A 17,670-nucleotide genomic window follows, 5' to 3' on the forward strand; every position below is an offset into this window, starting at 1 on the left:
CTGACAGAGGGAATATATTTACCTCTGAGTAAAACAGAGGGATCTGTTTTGTGGGAACACATTTACCTCTGAGTTCTTCCCTTCTGGTCCTCCAGCACATTGGCTACTGGGGAAGGAAAGATCAAGAGAGCAGCCGAACAACCTGGCTGGGGGAATGCAGTGAGCTGGAGAAAAAGGGACGCTTTAGGAGGAGCAGTGCTGCAGCATGATTCTGCAGCAGTCTCCAAAAGCTGGCTACAGCAGACAATGCCCAGTTTAATTTAAACCTTACAGCTTCAGACATAAGAAAAGCTGTTCGAAAGCAGGAGAGGAGAGGGGGATTATTAGAAAAAAACTGTTCTCCTGTCAAAAAAGCACTATAATTCCCTCTCCCTATACTAGGCACACAATGTTTCTTTGAACAGAAGATTTTAAGCTAAGATTAGGAAAGCACTGTTTCATGTGCTGAACACCTAAGAAAGGCCTTTCAGTGTCTGTCACCTGGCTTGCCATTCTCACAAAGGAAGCTGAACTCTCTAAACACCAGTCAATATTCCACCAGCTTCCCATCTCAGCAGGGCAGTCTGAACAAGAGGGAAGCAAAGAACAGCTCAGAACAGGGCTCATTTCTTTCTCACATCTTTTCTCACCAGGACTCTAGATGACTGAAAGAGGCAGGTTATCCAAATGCAAGGGGCTCTGCACATAAGCATTTGTTTGCAGTACCCTGCTGCAGCACGTAGCGATCAGCATCCCATAGATACCCTTGTATTGCTTCCTCCAGACTGGATTACTGCAACGCCCTCTACTTGGAGAGGGCTTGCAAACTCCATTTACTGCACAAGGCACCAGATGGTTACACTGTACTCCTCATCTGCCTTGCACCGGGCAATAAGGAATGCTGGTTTTGATCTATAAAGCCCTCTATGGTTTCAATTATAAGCATTTTTTCTCCCTATGTCCTACCCTTGTAATCAGGATCAGTGGGGATTCTTACAACAGGATGTTTTCTATTAATTTAAACAAATAATTCCCAAAACAGTTTTCTGTCTACAAAACCCACCAGGAGCAGGCTGCATTTCTATGACTTTGTTAGCAGATTTAAGTGTCTTTCTTTTCCTCCCTGCTTCCATGTAAAGCTTTCCTGTGGGTAGCTGATGGCAATCATTCAGTGGCCAAAAATACAAAGTCTGAGTGCCTAGCTGTGATCAGTCAGGTCAGAAGTAGTAACTGTGATTGTTTCCGTTACAATTAAGTAAAGGCATAGCGGGGTTAAATACCAATAACAAAAAATTTAAATATAGCAACCATTATCAGTTTGCAATTTTCTCTACATTAATATTTGCTCCAGTAAAATTCAGGCCCTGAAATGTTCCCAGAAATCAGACACAAAAGGGACCAGGGCTTAAAAATATCTGATAAAGTGCTGAAAAATGTGTGGCATCATACAACTAACATCAGCTGCAAAAGGGAATGCTCTCTTAAGGGCTCTCTGGTATCTACTCGTGGTTCACGAAGACCCAACCCTGCAGAGCCTCCAGGGAGATTTTGCTTTGTCAGCTGGGATATTTTGGCTTTGGCGTTTATCCTTGGAATGCATTTTCAGCTTTTCGGTCTAAAAGTTCATGCTACAGAAGATACAGAAAAACGTACGATGGACATACAACATGGTCAAAAACAACAAAGAAGACTAAGCAAGACAATGTCAGAGTTTTGAGATTTCTGTGTCTTGGGCTTAACATAAGGTGTGCCTTTACAGCTAGCTTAAATTAGCACCACGTGTGTAGATTTAAAACCCTAGGTATGCTGCTACCGGCTGGGCTTCAGCACCCAGCCACACAACAACCGCACAAGTAGGTATACGCTGCAAGAAGCTGCATCAAGCAACAGGAGCCAAATTCATCACTAACAGATGGAGGTGCAGCTCAAAGGAACTGAACCTGCCTAGGCAAGCAGTGAATTTGTCCCCAAGCCTGCTTGCCTCTGCACAAGGACTGCGATGCATTTTCAGTCAACCACCATCAGCGCCGATGGCTGAGGAGCAGAACTGAGCTTCAGAACATTGCCCCAGCGAATTCAGCGTAAAGGGGAGAGGAGATTTCAGGACAAAGCAGCCGTTCCCCAAGCAAGTAACAGTTCTCCTCTTCCAGCTGACCTTGTCCAATTAAGCTTGCGCACATTAACAGAGCAGTGGTCAGCATGGGCAGGCCAAACAACCCCCAAGCAACAGAGGTAACTGAGACCAGCAAAGAGAAGAAATGGAGGAAGAATGGCAGGGGGGGAAGAGTATTATAAAGGGGCACTAAAAATAGTATGCAATTATTTACAAATATTCTAGAAATGTAGGAAACAGATGAGACCAAATGCATGTCCCATTTGTATCATGAGTGTTTTGTGTTGCTTGTTGAGGACAGTCATTCATTTCTAGCAAACCAGATTCTGAAAATCATTTCATAAAATGTACTGATGGATTCTCAATGAAGCGAAACTGGACCCCGTTGCCCAGCTCCACCAAAAATAAAATAAGGAAAAAGATGTTTGGAAACAAAGGAGAAAAATAGCACTGGTACCATACGGCCAAACCAGCACAGATCGACAGTGGCACCCGGCGGCCACGGAGCCTCACTGCGCCTCTTGGCTCCAGCACGCTCTTGCTGCCTGGGACAAAAATAAAACAGCATCTAAAACACCCTCCTGAGTTCCTGTCGCAAATGAAAAAACACGGCAGCTGACTAACCTGACAGATGCTGAAGAAGTTCTGATAATCAAGTTTGTTTGGTTTTGGGGTTTTTTTAAATGATCTTAGCACACACTAGGGGATGCGACCCTTCTGTAAGATAGGGCAGCGAATAGTTGATGCTTTTGGTTGCAGTCATGAGAAACACATTCTGAAAAATACTGACTGAAAACTGAAGTATGTCAACTCTAGCATTTTCATATAAAACACATCCGTACATGCATCTTGGTCTTCTCAGTCAAAAAACCACATGCTAGAAAAGGTTTCACCTTATCCAGTAAAGCCAGGTTTGAAAGTAGAGGCAATCACAAACAGTTACAAAGGGCTGACAGGGGAGCTCTGCAGGAAGGGGACAGAGACTGTTTGACTGTTCTTTATTAAAACTCCGAGTAATTGATTATTCTGTCTGGAATTGTATCTTTTGGAAGGCTCAGGATTCAGCTAGAACTCAAGTTCTAGAGGAAAGTTACTACACAAGCTGAACTGAAATCAGAAAATACATGAAAACTGTATCATATTTAAATGAATCCAAACTGCAGAAACTACTACCCACAGCTCCTGAGGTTTTAAATAACTTAGGAGAAGGAACTGGGTCATGTAGGGTTTTATCTTAAATAATTTGTGCTTATTTGAGGCACTGGGACTCTCCCTTTCTCCACCAACTCTATTGCAAGTTTTCTTTGCCAAGATAGGATGTAGCCCCTCATAAACCTCCAATTCCAAAAGGCACCTGAACACGTGATCTGACCTGTTTGGATGGGAGGTAGGTAGCATGAACTGGAACTCCACCACGCAAGTGTTATCCTTTAGCTGGCGATGCTGGACACTGTTTAACTCATAGGCAATATATGCCCTTCGAACGTACACCTGGTTAGAAAGAAACTCGATCAGCTTAACTGTGCTAAGGAAGCAGAAAGAGAGAAAGAAGACAAATAATAAACCAGAGACTTCCAAAATACTAAGAACCAAATTACTATCTAGAGAGAACTCTGATCCAACGAGAATTTATTCTTTGAGGAAGGCCAGTCTGGCAGGATACAACCATTAGCACAAGGCACACAGGGTAGGCTGACCACATTTTCTGACAGCAGCTTCACTTTCAATCCTTTCAACCACCTAAGTCTTCTTCAAGCAAAGAAGATAACTTGAATCTGAAATTTCAGTCAGTTATGAACATTCGTGCTGTTAAATGCCAGACCCCAAGTATGCCAGATTCCACACAACCTACAGCTCTCTTAATCTTGCAGGATAACAGTGCTCAAAACAAAAGCAAAACAGAACCAAAACCACAGAAAAATAAAAAAAATACTTGTTTTTTTCAATGGGAATAAACTTACCTCCAAAGCTGCCATTCTTACCACCTGGTTACTGTGGTAGAAAAAGTTGGGTAGCACATCAAAGATGGATGTCTCCGACAAAATGAGTTTCTAGAAGAGATCACATTAAGCAGAGTTTTAAAAGACAACTGCCTGTCTTGCAAACAGGGTCAGGCAAAAAAGCAAAAACCCCAAATCAAGCCTGACTAGTTCTGATTTCCACGCTTTTCCTGTTGTTCATCAAGGATCATGACCTTCTATTAAATCGTAGAGTATCTCAAGTTGGAAGGGACTCACAAGGATCATTGAGTCCAACTCCCTGCTCCTCGCAGGACTACCTAAAACTAAACCATATGACTAAGAGCATCGTCCAGACTCTCCTTGAACTCTGACAGGCTTGATGCGGTGACCGCTTTCCTGAGGAGCCCGTTCCAGGGACCGACCACCCTCTCAGTGAAGAACCTTTTCTTCATGCCCAGTCTGAACTTCCCCTGACGCAGCTTCATCCCATTTTCTCATGTCCTATCCCTGAGAGAGGAGATCAGCGCTTCCCCTTCCGCTGCCCCCCTTGACGAGGTTGTAGACTGCGATGAGGTCATTCTAATATCAGTGCAGGAATGAAAACAAAAATGAGGGGGAAGCTAGAAACCAGAAGAATACAATTTAAAGCCACAGGGACCTTGGGACTACAGGTGAGATTTTTTACAGAAACACTACGGGCAGTGAGAAGAAAGCAGGAAAACAAGGAGAGAAGTTTGGTAGATACCTGCAGGTTCTCAATGCAGAACTGGTGTCCATACATGTCGATAGCGGACAGGAAGATGGACTCCACCTGGTTGTGACGCAGCTCGTAGGATGGCAAATGGGAAGCAATGAGAACCTGGCAAACAGCAAACATAAGGAGTGTCAGTGAAAGGAGCTATGCCGGGCCATCGGCAGGAGGCTGATGCCTCCAAGGCAGTAATAGTCTGCTCCATCCCAGAAGAGGTGACTGGTTTCTCCTGCGAATTCTGTGGCACCTGGGTGATGCTGCAAACTCTCTCCCCTCCCCAGCCTCATTTGTGTATCTGTTCAGTTTGTATTATTGGCAATTCCCCATGGAGAAAAGGAACAGCTTCAATCAAGTTCCATCAGTGCATGTGATTTAGCACTGCAGAGCTGCTAGTCCTGGGGATTGCCTGACCGGCTGTTAATTGGAAAGCAGATCTGGCAGGCAGCAGCTGTGGGGAGGCCAGCAACGGAGACCGCCTTTCACAGCTTCCGAGCAGAGGAAGCAAGAGACACTGGTGCCAGGTATTAAATGCCCAACATGAAGGATACGGAGATAGGAAGGGGAAGCAGCTTGCAGGGGAAAATGAAGTGAAAGAGCAACATAAAGACATACACAAGGACTGCAGCACCATCCCCAGCATGCTGCTGAGAGGTTCAATAACTGAATGGTTCAAGGACACAAATACAATCCTGAAGGAAACGTAAGGTCACTGAGCAGCTTCAAACGCCCCATTCATTTTCAACAGTCAAGCTCTGAAATAAAAGGAGAGATCCCCAAAGTGTCAGCTTTCCTGCTGAAGACTTTTAGAATGGAGATAGGGACTGTGGAGTGAGAGGAGTGATCAGACTACAGGGTTAGCATTACCGTGAAACAATTATGCCCTCTCACTCCTTCCTAGCCACAGACTAACTGCTAAAGAGCAAGCTCACAATAATATCCAGGTGGATATCTGGCATTCAAATTATTATCTGTACTAGGCTCTTGGAATTGACAGTATCAAGAGTTTTTCCAATTATTTTCAGGTTAAAAAGAAATTGCCAAAATGCAACTCAAAAGCTAGAAGAAACCCTGCAAAAGACCAACACAATTCTTTGCAATAATTCCTTAGCAGTTGCAAAGAACATCTGGTTCTTGTGCAAGTTTCTCTCTCTGTTCTCCACACACACTGATTCGCAGTTGTAAGGTAGCTGATGAACCCGGACAGTATGTCCTGGCTGTTTACTGTACAGCTGCCTGCACGCTCCAGGCAGCCTGTTGGGTTCACAGATGATACAGCCAGAAGGAACCACAGTGACCATGTATTTCAACTTCCTCTATCACACAAACCACAGGCTACTCTCAATTAACTCCTATTTGAGCCAGACAAAACTTTTTGGAGGAGTAGGGACAAAGGAATGTAATCTTAACTTCAAATTTTACAGTGATTGGGAATCCACTGAAATCTCTGTTAGACTGTCACAATGGTTAATCATTGGTTAATTAGCTTCATTGTTAAAGAGCTGCTCACAGTAATCTACTCTTCACATTTGCATAGTAATCAAAATAAACATCAAGAGATGCAGCCTTTCCAAAAGAGCGAGCTCCACGTGGGAGCAGTCCCTATTGATCTGATCAGCAACAGCACAGTCTGACTCCAGCGGGGATCAGCCTGGATTGTTAAACACGCTCCCTTACCTGCCGTGCTCGCAGGGCCACTTTAGCGTTGGTTGTCTTGCTGAGCTGGGTCAGCTCTGTCAGAATATTAATCAGCTCATCTGTCAAGGTGGGGTCACGGCCACATAGCTGGTCCTAAAAATAAAGAGAACTGCAGATGTTTAGAACAGAGGAAAAACATCTTCCATCCTCCTGCAAAGGAGTTTAAACCTGAAATACATACACACATGCACTCAGATGCTGGACCACATCACCTCTAGAGGTCCCTATCTAAATTATTCTGTAATCCTGTGCTGACAAGGATACAAGTATTAGGCTTGCAGTAATTTTACACATACAAATAAAGCTACAGAGGAAAGAAGGGACTGGCATCATCACCCATTTTCTTATTTGTAGTGTGTGTTTTGGCATCCAAACACATGAGAAATACTGACTTGTCAAAAAGACTCACATTTTCCTGTTACCCAATTTCAGCTTTGTACCAGAAGTCTCCCCTAGCAGCAATGCAAAATTCAAAGAGCATTTAATTGTAGCAAAATGCCTTCTGTAGCATGCAAAGATTAGCAAACTTTCACCATGAAAGGTGACCAAACAGAAAGAGTTTAACTGCCAGGAGAACCTCCTGAAGTCCACTTAAAAAACCACCTCAAAACAAAAAAAACCCTGCACAACTCCACAACCACAAACCAACCACACGCTTTGTACAGTGTCAGCAACACCAGAAAAGAAAGATCCTGTCATTCCCCTAAGAAGGCAAGGCAAAGCTAACTAAAATCATAAATGGTCTAATGTGTTTCCTGCCACAGTACAGGACTGACTCCATAATATTTCTTTTAATCAGAGAACCCTGGTTCTGAGGAAGTTCACTAGCTTACTTTACTGTCTAAATTGCCTGGATAAAACAACAAAACTGAACAGCGTACTTTTCAGTGTTAATGCTGTTTCAAAACTCTTTTGGGTTCAGCCATTCAAAAAAATTGCAAACAGTTAAAAGTCTTTAATCTGTTTTGTTTTCTGAACAGAGGAGGTGCACTTTCATGCACACTTTCTTCCAAAAATAGTTTCAATTCCCATGAATAATCTCACAGTCTTCAACTACTTACACTGGCTTATGAGTCTCTTCCGTCCCACTCCCAAAGCTGGAAACCCTCTAGGAGCCTCTAATGTGTTTTTTCTACACAGCACTTAACAGCTTTTCTCTTGGTAAATGAATCATAGGAGGAAAACACAAGATGAAACGGGGATTTGCAACAGGAAAGAGAGCTGGTGTCTTAAAGTTTTAAGAGATTTTAAACACATGCAATCCAGAAAAGGCCCTTTGAAGATCCAAGAAAATAGAAAGGGAAAAAGGGAAACCTCTGTGCAGCAGGTTAGGTTGATAAGCCTGCCAGGCAAAATAAAGTGAAAAACAAAAAACAAATAATACGAGTCCCATAGACCGACTACCAAATGACAGCTCATACCACATGTGATTCCGAAGCTAAATAGCTTTTCCCCCACATTGCTCTTGACCCCTTTCTCTCCGACCCCACTCAAGCATGATGCCATCTCTAGGAATGATGGCGTAAAATTCTCGGGGACAGAAACCACAGTCTAATCACTCTTATAAAAAAAAAAACTAAGCTACTAACTTTTATTAGATTGTTGTCGCCTACTAACCAGTCTTGGGCCCGCAAACATTACAATGATTGTTCCCAAAGTTAGTTCTGTAAATTTATCCACTCCAGGTCACTGTGTGAATTCACAGTGAATAATTCAGGAAATGCCTTTGTCGTATTTGAAATACAAATTCCTGGGTGTTGTAATGTAACTGCTCAAGGTAACAAAAATCTGACAGGACGCAGGATACCTGCCATGCCACAAGCGATTCTGTCCAGTTAAGGCTAGGATGTGCATACACCACTCAGTTAAGTACATAAAATGAACATACAACTTCCAATCGCACTATATTTCAACAAATATATGAAGGATGAAGTAGTTCCCATCCTGCCTTAAACGCCTGCTAGCTAAAAAGGGTGAATGATGGCAGCATAACACTATTACTAAAACCATCCTCAGAGCCCCTTGTTAATAATGGATTCCTAGGGATACATCAATAACAGCAACACAAGCATCAAGGTATTTTGACATGACGTTTGCCCTTGGAGGACAAACTTAAACCATCCCACATAAATAGCTTGGCAACCCATAAAATGCCACAGCCTTCACCATGATTACACCAAATGTGCCATGGGGTCCCTCAGACATGAAGAGTAATGTGAGTCGGAAGAAAGAGGAATGATGGTCTGTTGGTTACCGGTGTGACCTGTAACTCAGCAGGCGGCAATCCCTAGCTGTGCCATAGGTGACACCGTGACCAAAGGCACGTCGACCCTCCTGAGCCCGTTACCCACTCCATCTGAGAAGTCCAAATGGCGCTCGGATCACCAGCTACCTACCCGGCTGTTCTTCCACCATGTGCAGCATGGTCTCTCCAGTACATTTTAAGTTCTAGCAAACTGGGATGTCAGCCTTTACTTGAGCAGAAATAACGGACAGCGGTGGGAAGGATGACTACACAGGAAGGGAAAAGGAAAACTGGCGTTCCTCTGCGTTCCCTATCTCCCAGCACACCACTCACTCCCTCGGACGGACATTGGGCCGGCTGACGTGAAGACACAGCGAGACTCTGCCTCCAAGACACGGCTTGCACGGAGGTGAAAAACTAGACAAAAAGTTTCGGTCCCATTTTAGCAAGAAATAGTCAGGATGACAACAACAAAATAAAGCAGGTAGCTGGCGCTGCACTGGCTTTTGCCTGCACTGATTGGCAAAGGCAGCGAGCAAAGCCTCAAACCAGCTCTTTGACAAGGCCTAACGCCTCCCCGGCACCCCCGTGTAATTACACACTTGAGTGACTGGACTCTGAAGAAAATTGAAGGCCTGAGCCGCGAACAGCTGCCATTTTCTCTCTCCATCACGCCAGCATGATTACTTGAGAAATGAACAGCCCCGGCTCAAAGCTACTCCAGAATTCTCAGAGGAAATATGGCTCCGTGTTCAAATAATGAGATTCTTAAGGCAAGCGTTACTTACAATCACACCACACACCAAAAAGGGAAAGAAAAAAAAGGGGGTGGGGGGGGAAGGAGGGCCAGAAAGAAAGAATGCCAGGGTCCTTATATCTTACAAATTAGAATTTAAGAAACCCAGCCTCAGCCTAGGACAATTAGGACTCTTTTTCTTCTTTTAAGAGTTATTCTGTGGATGGCTACTTTGGACAGATTTTTGGCAGTAACAGACCACATTATGTTTGTTAAAAAAAAAAAAAAAAAAGCAGGGGGAAAGAGATAGTATTGTATTTAGCCTCTTAAAAAGCAGGATACCTAACCCTAGTCTGTTGAAAATCATGTCATAGCTAAATTCATCCTGCCTTGAGGAAGGTGAGCATTCATTCTGTTTCAAAGCATTATGTGGGACAAGGATTTTGGGAGGCTTTTTAGGATACAGGAAAAAAGAGACAGGACTCAACTGTTGGTTTTTTTAATTATTATTCCTGGGAATGTAATTTACTGGGAGTTTTACCCATTAGAGTGGGACTGAAGTTAATGAGAACTGAGATTTTTTCATGGAGTAACAAGCCAGAAGAACATGAGAAGGTGATGGCAGGTCCTGGCAGGAGGATTCATTTGTGTTTCTAGGGTGGCATCTATGTCTGCCCAAGAGGAATTCTGACTCCAGGAGATTCCCCATCCCCTTGCAAGCCCCCTGGCCAGCCATACACCATCCCAAGGGTCAGAGGCCTGATCTGGAGTGACCAGCTTTGTGCTGAGATATTGAGTCCTAGTCAGACTCCATCACGCAGCCCAGAGTACAGCCGGTCCGAAAGCACCACTACAGACCTGAGATAAGACTTTGAGACCATAACCAGGAAGAAGCTAAGAGAGCCACTGCCAAACCTATAAGACCAAACTATGTCTCATCAAGGAAGAGCATGTGAAACCCCTCAAGGGCCTCCATATGGGCTGGCTAATGCCATTCGCTACCAGGAAGTCACCCTCATTAGTAATGAAGGACCATAAAAATGTCACTATTACAAAATTATTACCACAAAAAAACCATCTGCTTTTTGTGCTGGTAGCATATTGCTTTGCTTTCCAAGCAACTCCAGTTTGAGTACCACGAGCTATATAAAGACAGGACCTGTCTGAGACCCCTGAAGATGAAGACACAAACTAAACCAAGTATAAAGTCACAGCCCAGTGTCTGACAGTTAGCCTCTAGCACCCTCCCAATGTAAGAGTTAAGTCCGCATTCTTATCTCCCCGCAGATGCTCACAAATCACTTGCATAATTAGCCTTCATTGCACTCTGATAGGCAATCAATGCAGGACAGTCATGAACCAGAAGGTGCACAGACACTGAGCTGAACAGGATGTTCTGGGTCTCCTCTAACGCGTGGCTTACATGCCCAAGAACACATGAAGAAACTCCACACTGCTGCCACTGCTTCTGTAGCTAGAAGGCTTGCATCTTTAAGGATGAGAGCTGTCAATGCAGTACCTTTCAAAGCATCAAACATTCAACTACAAGAAGCAGCACATTTCTAGAGCATCAATAGATAACTTACAATGAGCATTGTAACAAGCAGGTTCTTCTTGGTGACCTGAGCATGCGAGAAGATGTAGTTCAATACAGCATTCATATCACTTTTATTCTCTTCCCGAAGGGTAAAGACACACTTGTCATAGTGACCTGCAATCAGAAATGCACATTTTTTCCAGTCTCCGCACCTCTGTGTCAAGGTATACAAGTTAATAGATACATCTTTATTTTTCTACATTTATGTTTTGAGAATCTACTTTGCATGGTACACACGATCAATTCTGGGAAGGAAGCATTCCTCCCACCACCACCACCCTCAACTGCAAACTTTAATTTAAACATCCTGCTTGTATTAAAACAGTTCCAATACCAAATACCTCCTCTACAAGCAATATGAAGAGAGGAATGGTGAGCTCAGTCTTTCATTCAGACGACAAGCAAAATAAAGTAACAGCAAAAAGACTTGCACCATCCTCTCCTACCAGCAAATTGAAGTAGACATCAATCTGTAGTACTATATGAGGCTTGTGCAGGTCTTGGAGCAGGACAAAAAAAGTTGAGCGGAATCTGAACTACCTGTAAGAGCTAGAGCCTCAAAATTAGCTAGTACTTCATTGCCATCTTGTGCCTGGATACAGCAGTGCAATGCATTTATTTCTATTTTTGGTTTCAGGCTGAGGTTTGAGGTTCTTATGAACAGCAAACAGCTTCCCAGTATTTTCCAGCAGGTGCAAATAACCCAGTGACTTTTTTTTTTCTTTACTGCACTTGATTTTTTTTACTATAGAATTTAATAAGCAGGCAATAAACAGAACTAAATACTGTGGTGAATTTAAACAGTTTTTTTGATTCTAATTTTTCTGCAGATGCTCAGAAATCAGGAAATAAAAATCAAGCTTCTAATATGAAGCTTCTGCATGCGGAATACCCAAGCGGGGCAACTCTCCAGTGGTGGGCCACTGCTGACAGAGTCCGTGAGGGAAGGCCAAGGAGAACTGCTTCATCTATGATCTAGAACAAGCAGAGACCACACAGACTGGCTGAGCCTTAGTGAGCTCAATAACGGCCTAGAAATGGCAAAGAAACTCCTAATTCAGAGAGTCTGTCTTTTTACTTTGGTTCATACAAAAGTCCTCACTTAGAGGATCATAAACTCATATAGGAGCTATTCTTTTGAAGAATTACAGGGATAAAGAGCATTCCTACACCAAAAAGAAACCAGAGTCATATTACGACATGTAAACTGTGGGTAAGATGACACGGGATGTAAAAGAGGATGGATATAACAACAGTGGAAAACCAGCAGAACAGACAGCTTTGGGGTGGAGTTTGTCATTTGCTTGTCATAAGCATTATGAGCACTCTTACCATGAAAACTCAAACAGGACATAAGCTCCTCTACAAAAACCAGGATCTGACTGGCAGACATTTAAAAGAAAACCTGTGTAGTTTAGCCTCGCCATAAAGTTACAGTAATCTCTCTTGAAGGGGGACCATGTGGACCTTCTGGGACCTAACGTGGTTCTTTCAGAAAGCAAATCCTTGACGTGCTTAGAGACTCACCATGCTGAAACTGAGTCTCCACCTTCAGATACTGACGGAGCAGATCCATCACCACTGCTTTCATGTGACCCCGAATACCACTTCGGTACCTGCAGAAGCCAATAAGTCAAAACTAGCACTAAGTGAGACTGGCACGGCCCTGCTTCTGAAGACCTGCAAGTGAATAACGTTCAATACGAGTGGCAGAATAAGCCTGTTTGCTTATGGAAAGAAGTGTACCTGGTTCTGAAAACCCCAATTGTTATGTGAATACATAACCCCTGCCATTACTGTGGTGGGGTAGCATGGCTCACGTTTTGCATCAAAATGTCCTTGTTCTTCTAAAAATACTTAAAACTCTAGACACTGAAAGGCATAACACATACCAGTGGCTTGATGAAATGGCCAAGATGTCATCAGTGTCAGGACAGATTTTAAATCTTTCTTTCATATGGCAATGGGAAAAAGAGGAAGGATCTGTATTGTGTGCTTCACACAGGCAGTCAGGAGCCACACACACATGGCCCCCTCACTGTTGACCTCCCTGAGGGAAATATGCAGGCTTATTCCTAGTGATTTAGACTCTGAGTGTAATAAAATCATCTGAATAAAGACAAGCAGGCTCAGGTCTTTCAAGCAGCAGCAGGGGGAAAAAAAAAAAAAAACAAAAAAAAGAGTTAGGGGGCATCCCTGAAAATGGCTCACCTCTGCACAAGCTGCACAATGCTCTGAGTGTTCATGAAGAAGACCTCACGCTCTGATTTGCGGTTCAAGGTGGCTGCATGGCTATCCAAGATATTGGCAATCTGAAAGAGAGCAATCACATGACAGTCCCAGTCCTGGATGGGACAATCTGGCTGAACAACCAGCAGAGAAGCTGAGAACTTCCAGACAGACCAGACCAGACCAGAGCTCCAGCAGACTCCAGCAAAGGCCAAAGCCTTAAACTGCCAAGGAAGTTAATGACCTGACAATGATACAAAAATCAAGGCACAGTATCATATACTGGAAAAATCATCTTCCAACATCTTATTACCTCATCAGGCCTCTGTTAATTGCAATCATTCTTTTTTAAGGTTACATTGACTGTACAAATTGCACTGCAGCATATATACCAAGCAAAAAGCAAATAAATAAATGCCCACAAGGACACTGATATGATTAAACTGCTTCCAAACTGCCTGTTTAAAGCTATACTGAGCAGGGAACACATACCCTTCAGCACAGGTAAAGGAGGCAAGCCTTCAAGCGCAAGTGAGACAGGGAAGTATCTTTCATCATGAAGATCCCATGTCCAAATGCACCTCTCAGGTCCAACTAGCCTCCAGACAATTTAAAGGAACTTTCTCTCTCTCTCTGCCCCAATGCGAACCAATTTTTATTCCTCTACATAAGTGTGGTTGATCACCTGTTGGCTGGGAAACTGGCAAAGGACTGATGTGATGTTGCTGGCATATTGGGCCATCTCCTTCTTGATGGACTTCTCTACATTGGGTGGGATCCGTCCAGAAACACTGGTCATGATGTCCTGAAGTTCCAGCAGAGGCAAAGATGGATCTCTCAGTGTTTTCATTAGTCGCTCAACCCAGCCTTTCACCTAGAGAGAAACAAGTCAGCGTAAAGACAAACATGAAGAAAAGAGTAATCAGCAAGAAGGGAGAAAAGGAAAGGCTTTTCATTGACGTCTTCTTCAATACTGTTTTATCACACAGTTAGTCCAGGGACTAAAAGAGAGAACAGGGATATATGACAAAGCTGCTGTGCTACCTTACACCAAGAGCTGACTCAGATTCGAACACCTTCTTTCCTCCTCCCTCTAGGACTTCTACCACAGCTGGCTATGCACGCAGCTCCCACATACAAGGCTGCAGGCGCAAGCAGTCAAGACCAAGCTCAACTCCTTGCCTTTGTCTTTGTTTTGGGTGCCACAAATGTGGCTCTCCCATCTTACTTTCTGATGAGACTGACTATAAGGAAGTCTAAGAAAGAAAACTGAATGGAGCTGGGACCAGCAGGGTGGTACTGCCTTGACTCTTGGTCCTCTGGTTGTGACATGCAAATTGGCCAGCCTTACCTTGAACTGAAAGAATATTTGTGCTCTTGCTCTGAAACAAGAAGTAACCAGTACCTTGTTGCTGAAGTAGGGCTCTGGCAGGCAGTATCCATTCATCACATTGACCAGGTTATCTAGGACATAATGGAAGATGCGATGGAGTTTCTCGCCTCGAAGTGCTGTGCTCTGGATCTGCGGCAAGGTACCCGTGTGCAGCTCAGCCTGCAAACACAACAAACAGCACAGTGTCACTAACCCTCCTGTATGGCATCAGCCACTGTGGTGGCAGCCAGTTACCCGTGACTGGAGGCTCAGATTTAACTTGGAAGAATTCCCAGAGTGGAAAACACACTTGGTTGAGAGACAGAAGAGTTATGAGCTGGATCTCCAACAGTTCTATGTTGTGTACACCCCCAAAATAAGCTTCCAGCCTCTCCCAAATACATTACAGTTGATCTCATTGTTTAGATCCAGGATGACCAAAAATCTCAAAGAAAAGCACAGGAAAAGCCAACAGTTTGGTGCTGACAGTCACTTTCCACCCCCTGCATGACAACCTCCCACAATTTTCAACTAGCTATTGCTAAAGGAACAACAGATTCTCTTCCACAGCCACCAGCTACATCCCAGCCTACCATCTCTAAATGAATATATCTCTTTGCTTTTCACCTTAGAAAAGATCCATGTCCTAGGCTCTTTTTTTGTATTTCCAGATTTGCTACAATTGCTTTCACAGGGCCCAACACTCTTGGAGTTGGGATATCAACTCCAGACCTCCCAAAGAAGGTCACTTAAAGAAGAATACACGATTAAATGAAGTTAAGTAAACTTGCATAGGAATAAAGCAGATGATAGAAAAATCTGGCCAACCTCCAATATCCTAGACAGCCATGTACCCACACTAGTACTGGGGTAAGAAGAGAACAAGAATGGTACATAAGCTTAGCCTAAATTGGAGAAAGAGACAATAATCCGAGTCCTAGTCCTCATCTGAGACAAATAAATGGCAAAGTGACAATTCCAGTACAATGCACAAATCTGAAATTGGTTCAGTACACTGGACCATCTTGTACCACTCTCAACATCACTCCCCTATTAAAAACACAACAAACATCTGCGCTTCCTGCGACTTCTCACCTGCTGAACCCTGCTGGGATCATCCAGCTGGAGCTTGGCAATCACACAGCCTGGATCCAAGACTGCCCCTGGGCGTTTGACATAATGGATGCAGCCCGATTCTCCTGCTGTTAGTGTCATCACCATTTTCATCACCTGCAGCAAGGAAAACAGGTTACACACTCAGCTTCCATGTTCCCCAAATGGTTCTAGTTTTGTGAGCCAGCAGCCAATGTCCTACCACAGACAAACTAACCTGCATGAGCGCCTTTTGCATTCAGGCTTTCCCAAAGACTTAAAAGCACACACATTGGGAAGGAAACCCCAGACACTGAAGTGAATGGTAGAACAAAATAATTGACCACAAATTAGCATAGCAGGAAGCCATCCTGAGGAACATCAGCTGTTCCACACTGCTTGGACCAACAGGTATTCAAGAAGGTCCCACATTCAACACAATGAACAAAGCAGATACAATTTACTGCTGCAGCTGCTGCACTCTAAAGGCTAGCAGTGGGAGAGCCACTCTCAAAAGCTACAGCAACATGTACACTTTTAGCAGAGGGAACTAGGACTACTTTCTAGAGGTCACAGGTCTCAGACCGCTCTTCACAAATAGACATGCTTCCTTGATTCAACCATGCAAGCCTTTGGAGCAGAAGGGTTGGGTACAGGGGGAGACAGTCTAGGTTTACCAGTGCTATACTATACACCATAACTGAGAAGACAGGAATTGAGTAGGTGGTTCCTTCTTAGCCATGGCCTGGATCTCTGGCTTGGTATTTTTCTCCTACACATTGTCCCCAACTGGTTTAATTGCCCCTCTGTCAACACACACCCTCCCCTCCCTCAAATCTGTTTTGAGCCATACACTCCTACACAACCTCTCGTGCTTTCCTCACAGTGCTGCAGGAATTGTTCATCCTCCTCCTCTCTAAGAGTTAAGTAACTTCCAAGGGAGAAGGGAGGAGTGATGCTTATTAACTCATCCAATCAACCTGATAAATGATCAGGTGATCAGAGAAGTCTTAATTTGTTACTTAATCCTGGCATATAACTCTGCTTCTGCATCTGTGTTAGTACTAAGTAGTGGTCTACAAGTAGAAGGCCGCCTTCACCACAGCTAGAAAACATAGTACACATGGATCCCACCCTCCCTTGGTATCACAGCAAGATAATAACCATGGTCTCACTGCTGAGAAATTTTGATTATCCCTTAGTATACAGTCATTAACACTCAAATTTCAGCAGTAATTTCTTCGCCACCCCACCACTCTCACTGCTGATTCCTGCATCAATCCAGGTAAAAACACAGACAAAATTTGGAAAGGAAATACTGTGAATTATCCCTCACGCTCAATTCCCAGTTCCAAAACATTCAACCTTTTTTCCCCCCCAAGCTTTTGCCTGGGCAGACTCAGCATCTGCAGCCAAGTCAGTTCTTTGAGACTCTTTTACCTCTATTTCTGCAAAGCACTGGCCTGCAAACACGTGTCCCCCATCCTCCACCACATACTGGATAAGCTTCCCAGCCGAAGGTGAGCGCAGAATGGAAGGATCATTCTCCTTTTCAAACACACAGGTCTTGTTACCTATAGTGATGCGATACCTAGGAAAGAACGAGACAAATCACTGCAATAGAATTCCTCATGGAAAGCACAGGAAGGGGAGAAATCCCTGCTCTCTTTCCCTATTCGACTTCAAAACAAAACTAAACAAAAACACCTCAACCAGCTCTTCTGAGCTGAACGGTACAGCCCTGCATATGAAAGTTCAGATTAATCATATCAAAAGAGGACTATGGAAGCCAGGGATCAGAAACCAGATAGAATAGCCCTTAGCAAGGTGGTATGTATGTTACTTCTGTGCTTCTTCTCTACCAACAGCTATCACTCACTGTCAGAACCAGAACCAATGA

General features: G+C 43.8%; 1 protein-coding gene across 4 annotated transcripts in view; it reads right to left on the minus strand.

Annotated features, from left to right (window-relative positions):
• ACACA (acetyl-CoA carboxylase alpha) overlaps positions 1-17,670 on the minus strand; it is a 130,468-nt gene that overhangs the window by 84,600 nt on the left and 28,198 nt on the right. For all 4 annotated transcript variants that reach the window (XM_059829105.1, XM_059829103.1, XM_059829104.1 and 1 more), the window contains exons 17-27: positions 17,211-17,361; positions 15,774-15,908; positions 14,712-14,858; positions 13,992-14,180; positions 13,289-13,389; positions 12,605-12,693; positions 11,067-11,191; positions 6,479-6,592; positions 4,799-4,912; positions 4,054-4,143; positions 3,465-3,583 (exon numbers count right to left, since the gene is read on the minus strand). In XM_059829105.1, the coding sequence (XP_059685088.1) occupies positions 3,465-3,583; positions 4,054-4,143; positions 4,799-4,912; positions 6,479-6,592; positions 11,067-11,191; positions 12,605-12,693; positions 13,289-13,389; positions 13,992-14,180; positions 14,712-14,858; positions 15,774-15,908; positions 17,211-17,361 (1,374 nt within the window). The remainder of the gene's footprint in view (positions 1-3,464; positions 3,584-4,053; positions 4,144-4,798; positions 4,913-6,478; positions 6,593-11,066; positions 11,192-12,604; positions 12,694-13,288; positions 13,390-13,991; positions 14,181-14,711; positions 14,859-15,773; positions 15,909-17,210; positions 17,362-17,670) is intronic.

Source organism: Gavia stellata, chromosome 25 (assembly GCF_030936135.1).
Source record: "Gavia stellata isolate bGavSte3 chromosome 25, bGavSte3.hap2, whole genome shotgun sequence".
Lineage (NCBI taxonomy): Eukaryota > Metazoa > Chordata > Aves > Gaviiformes > Gaviidae > Gavia > Gavia stellata.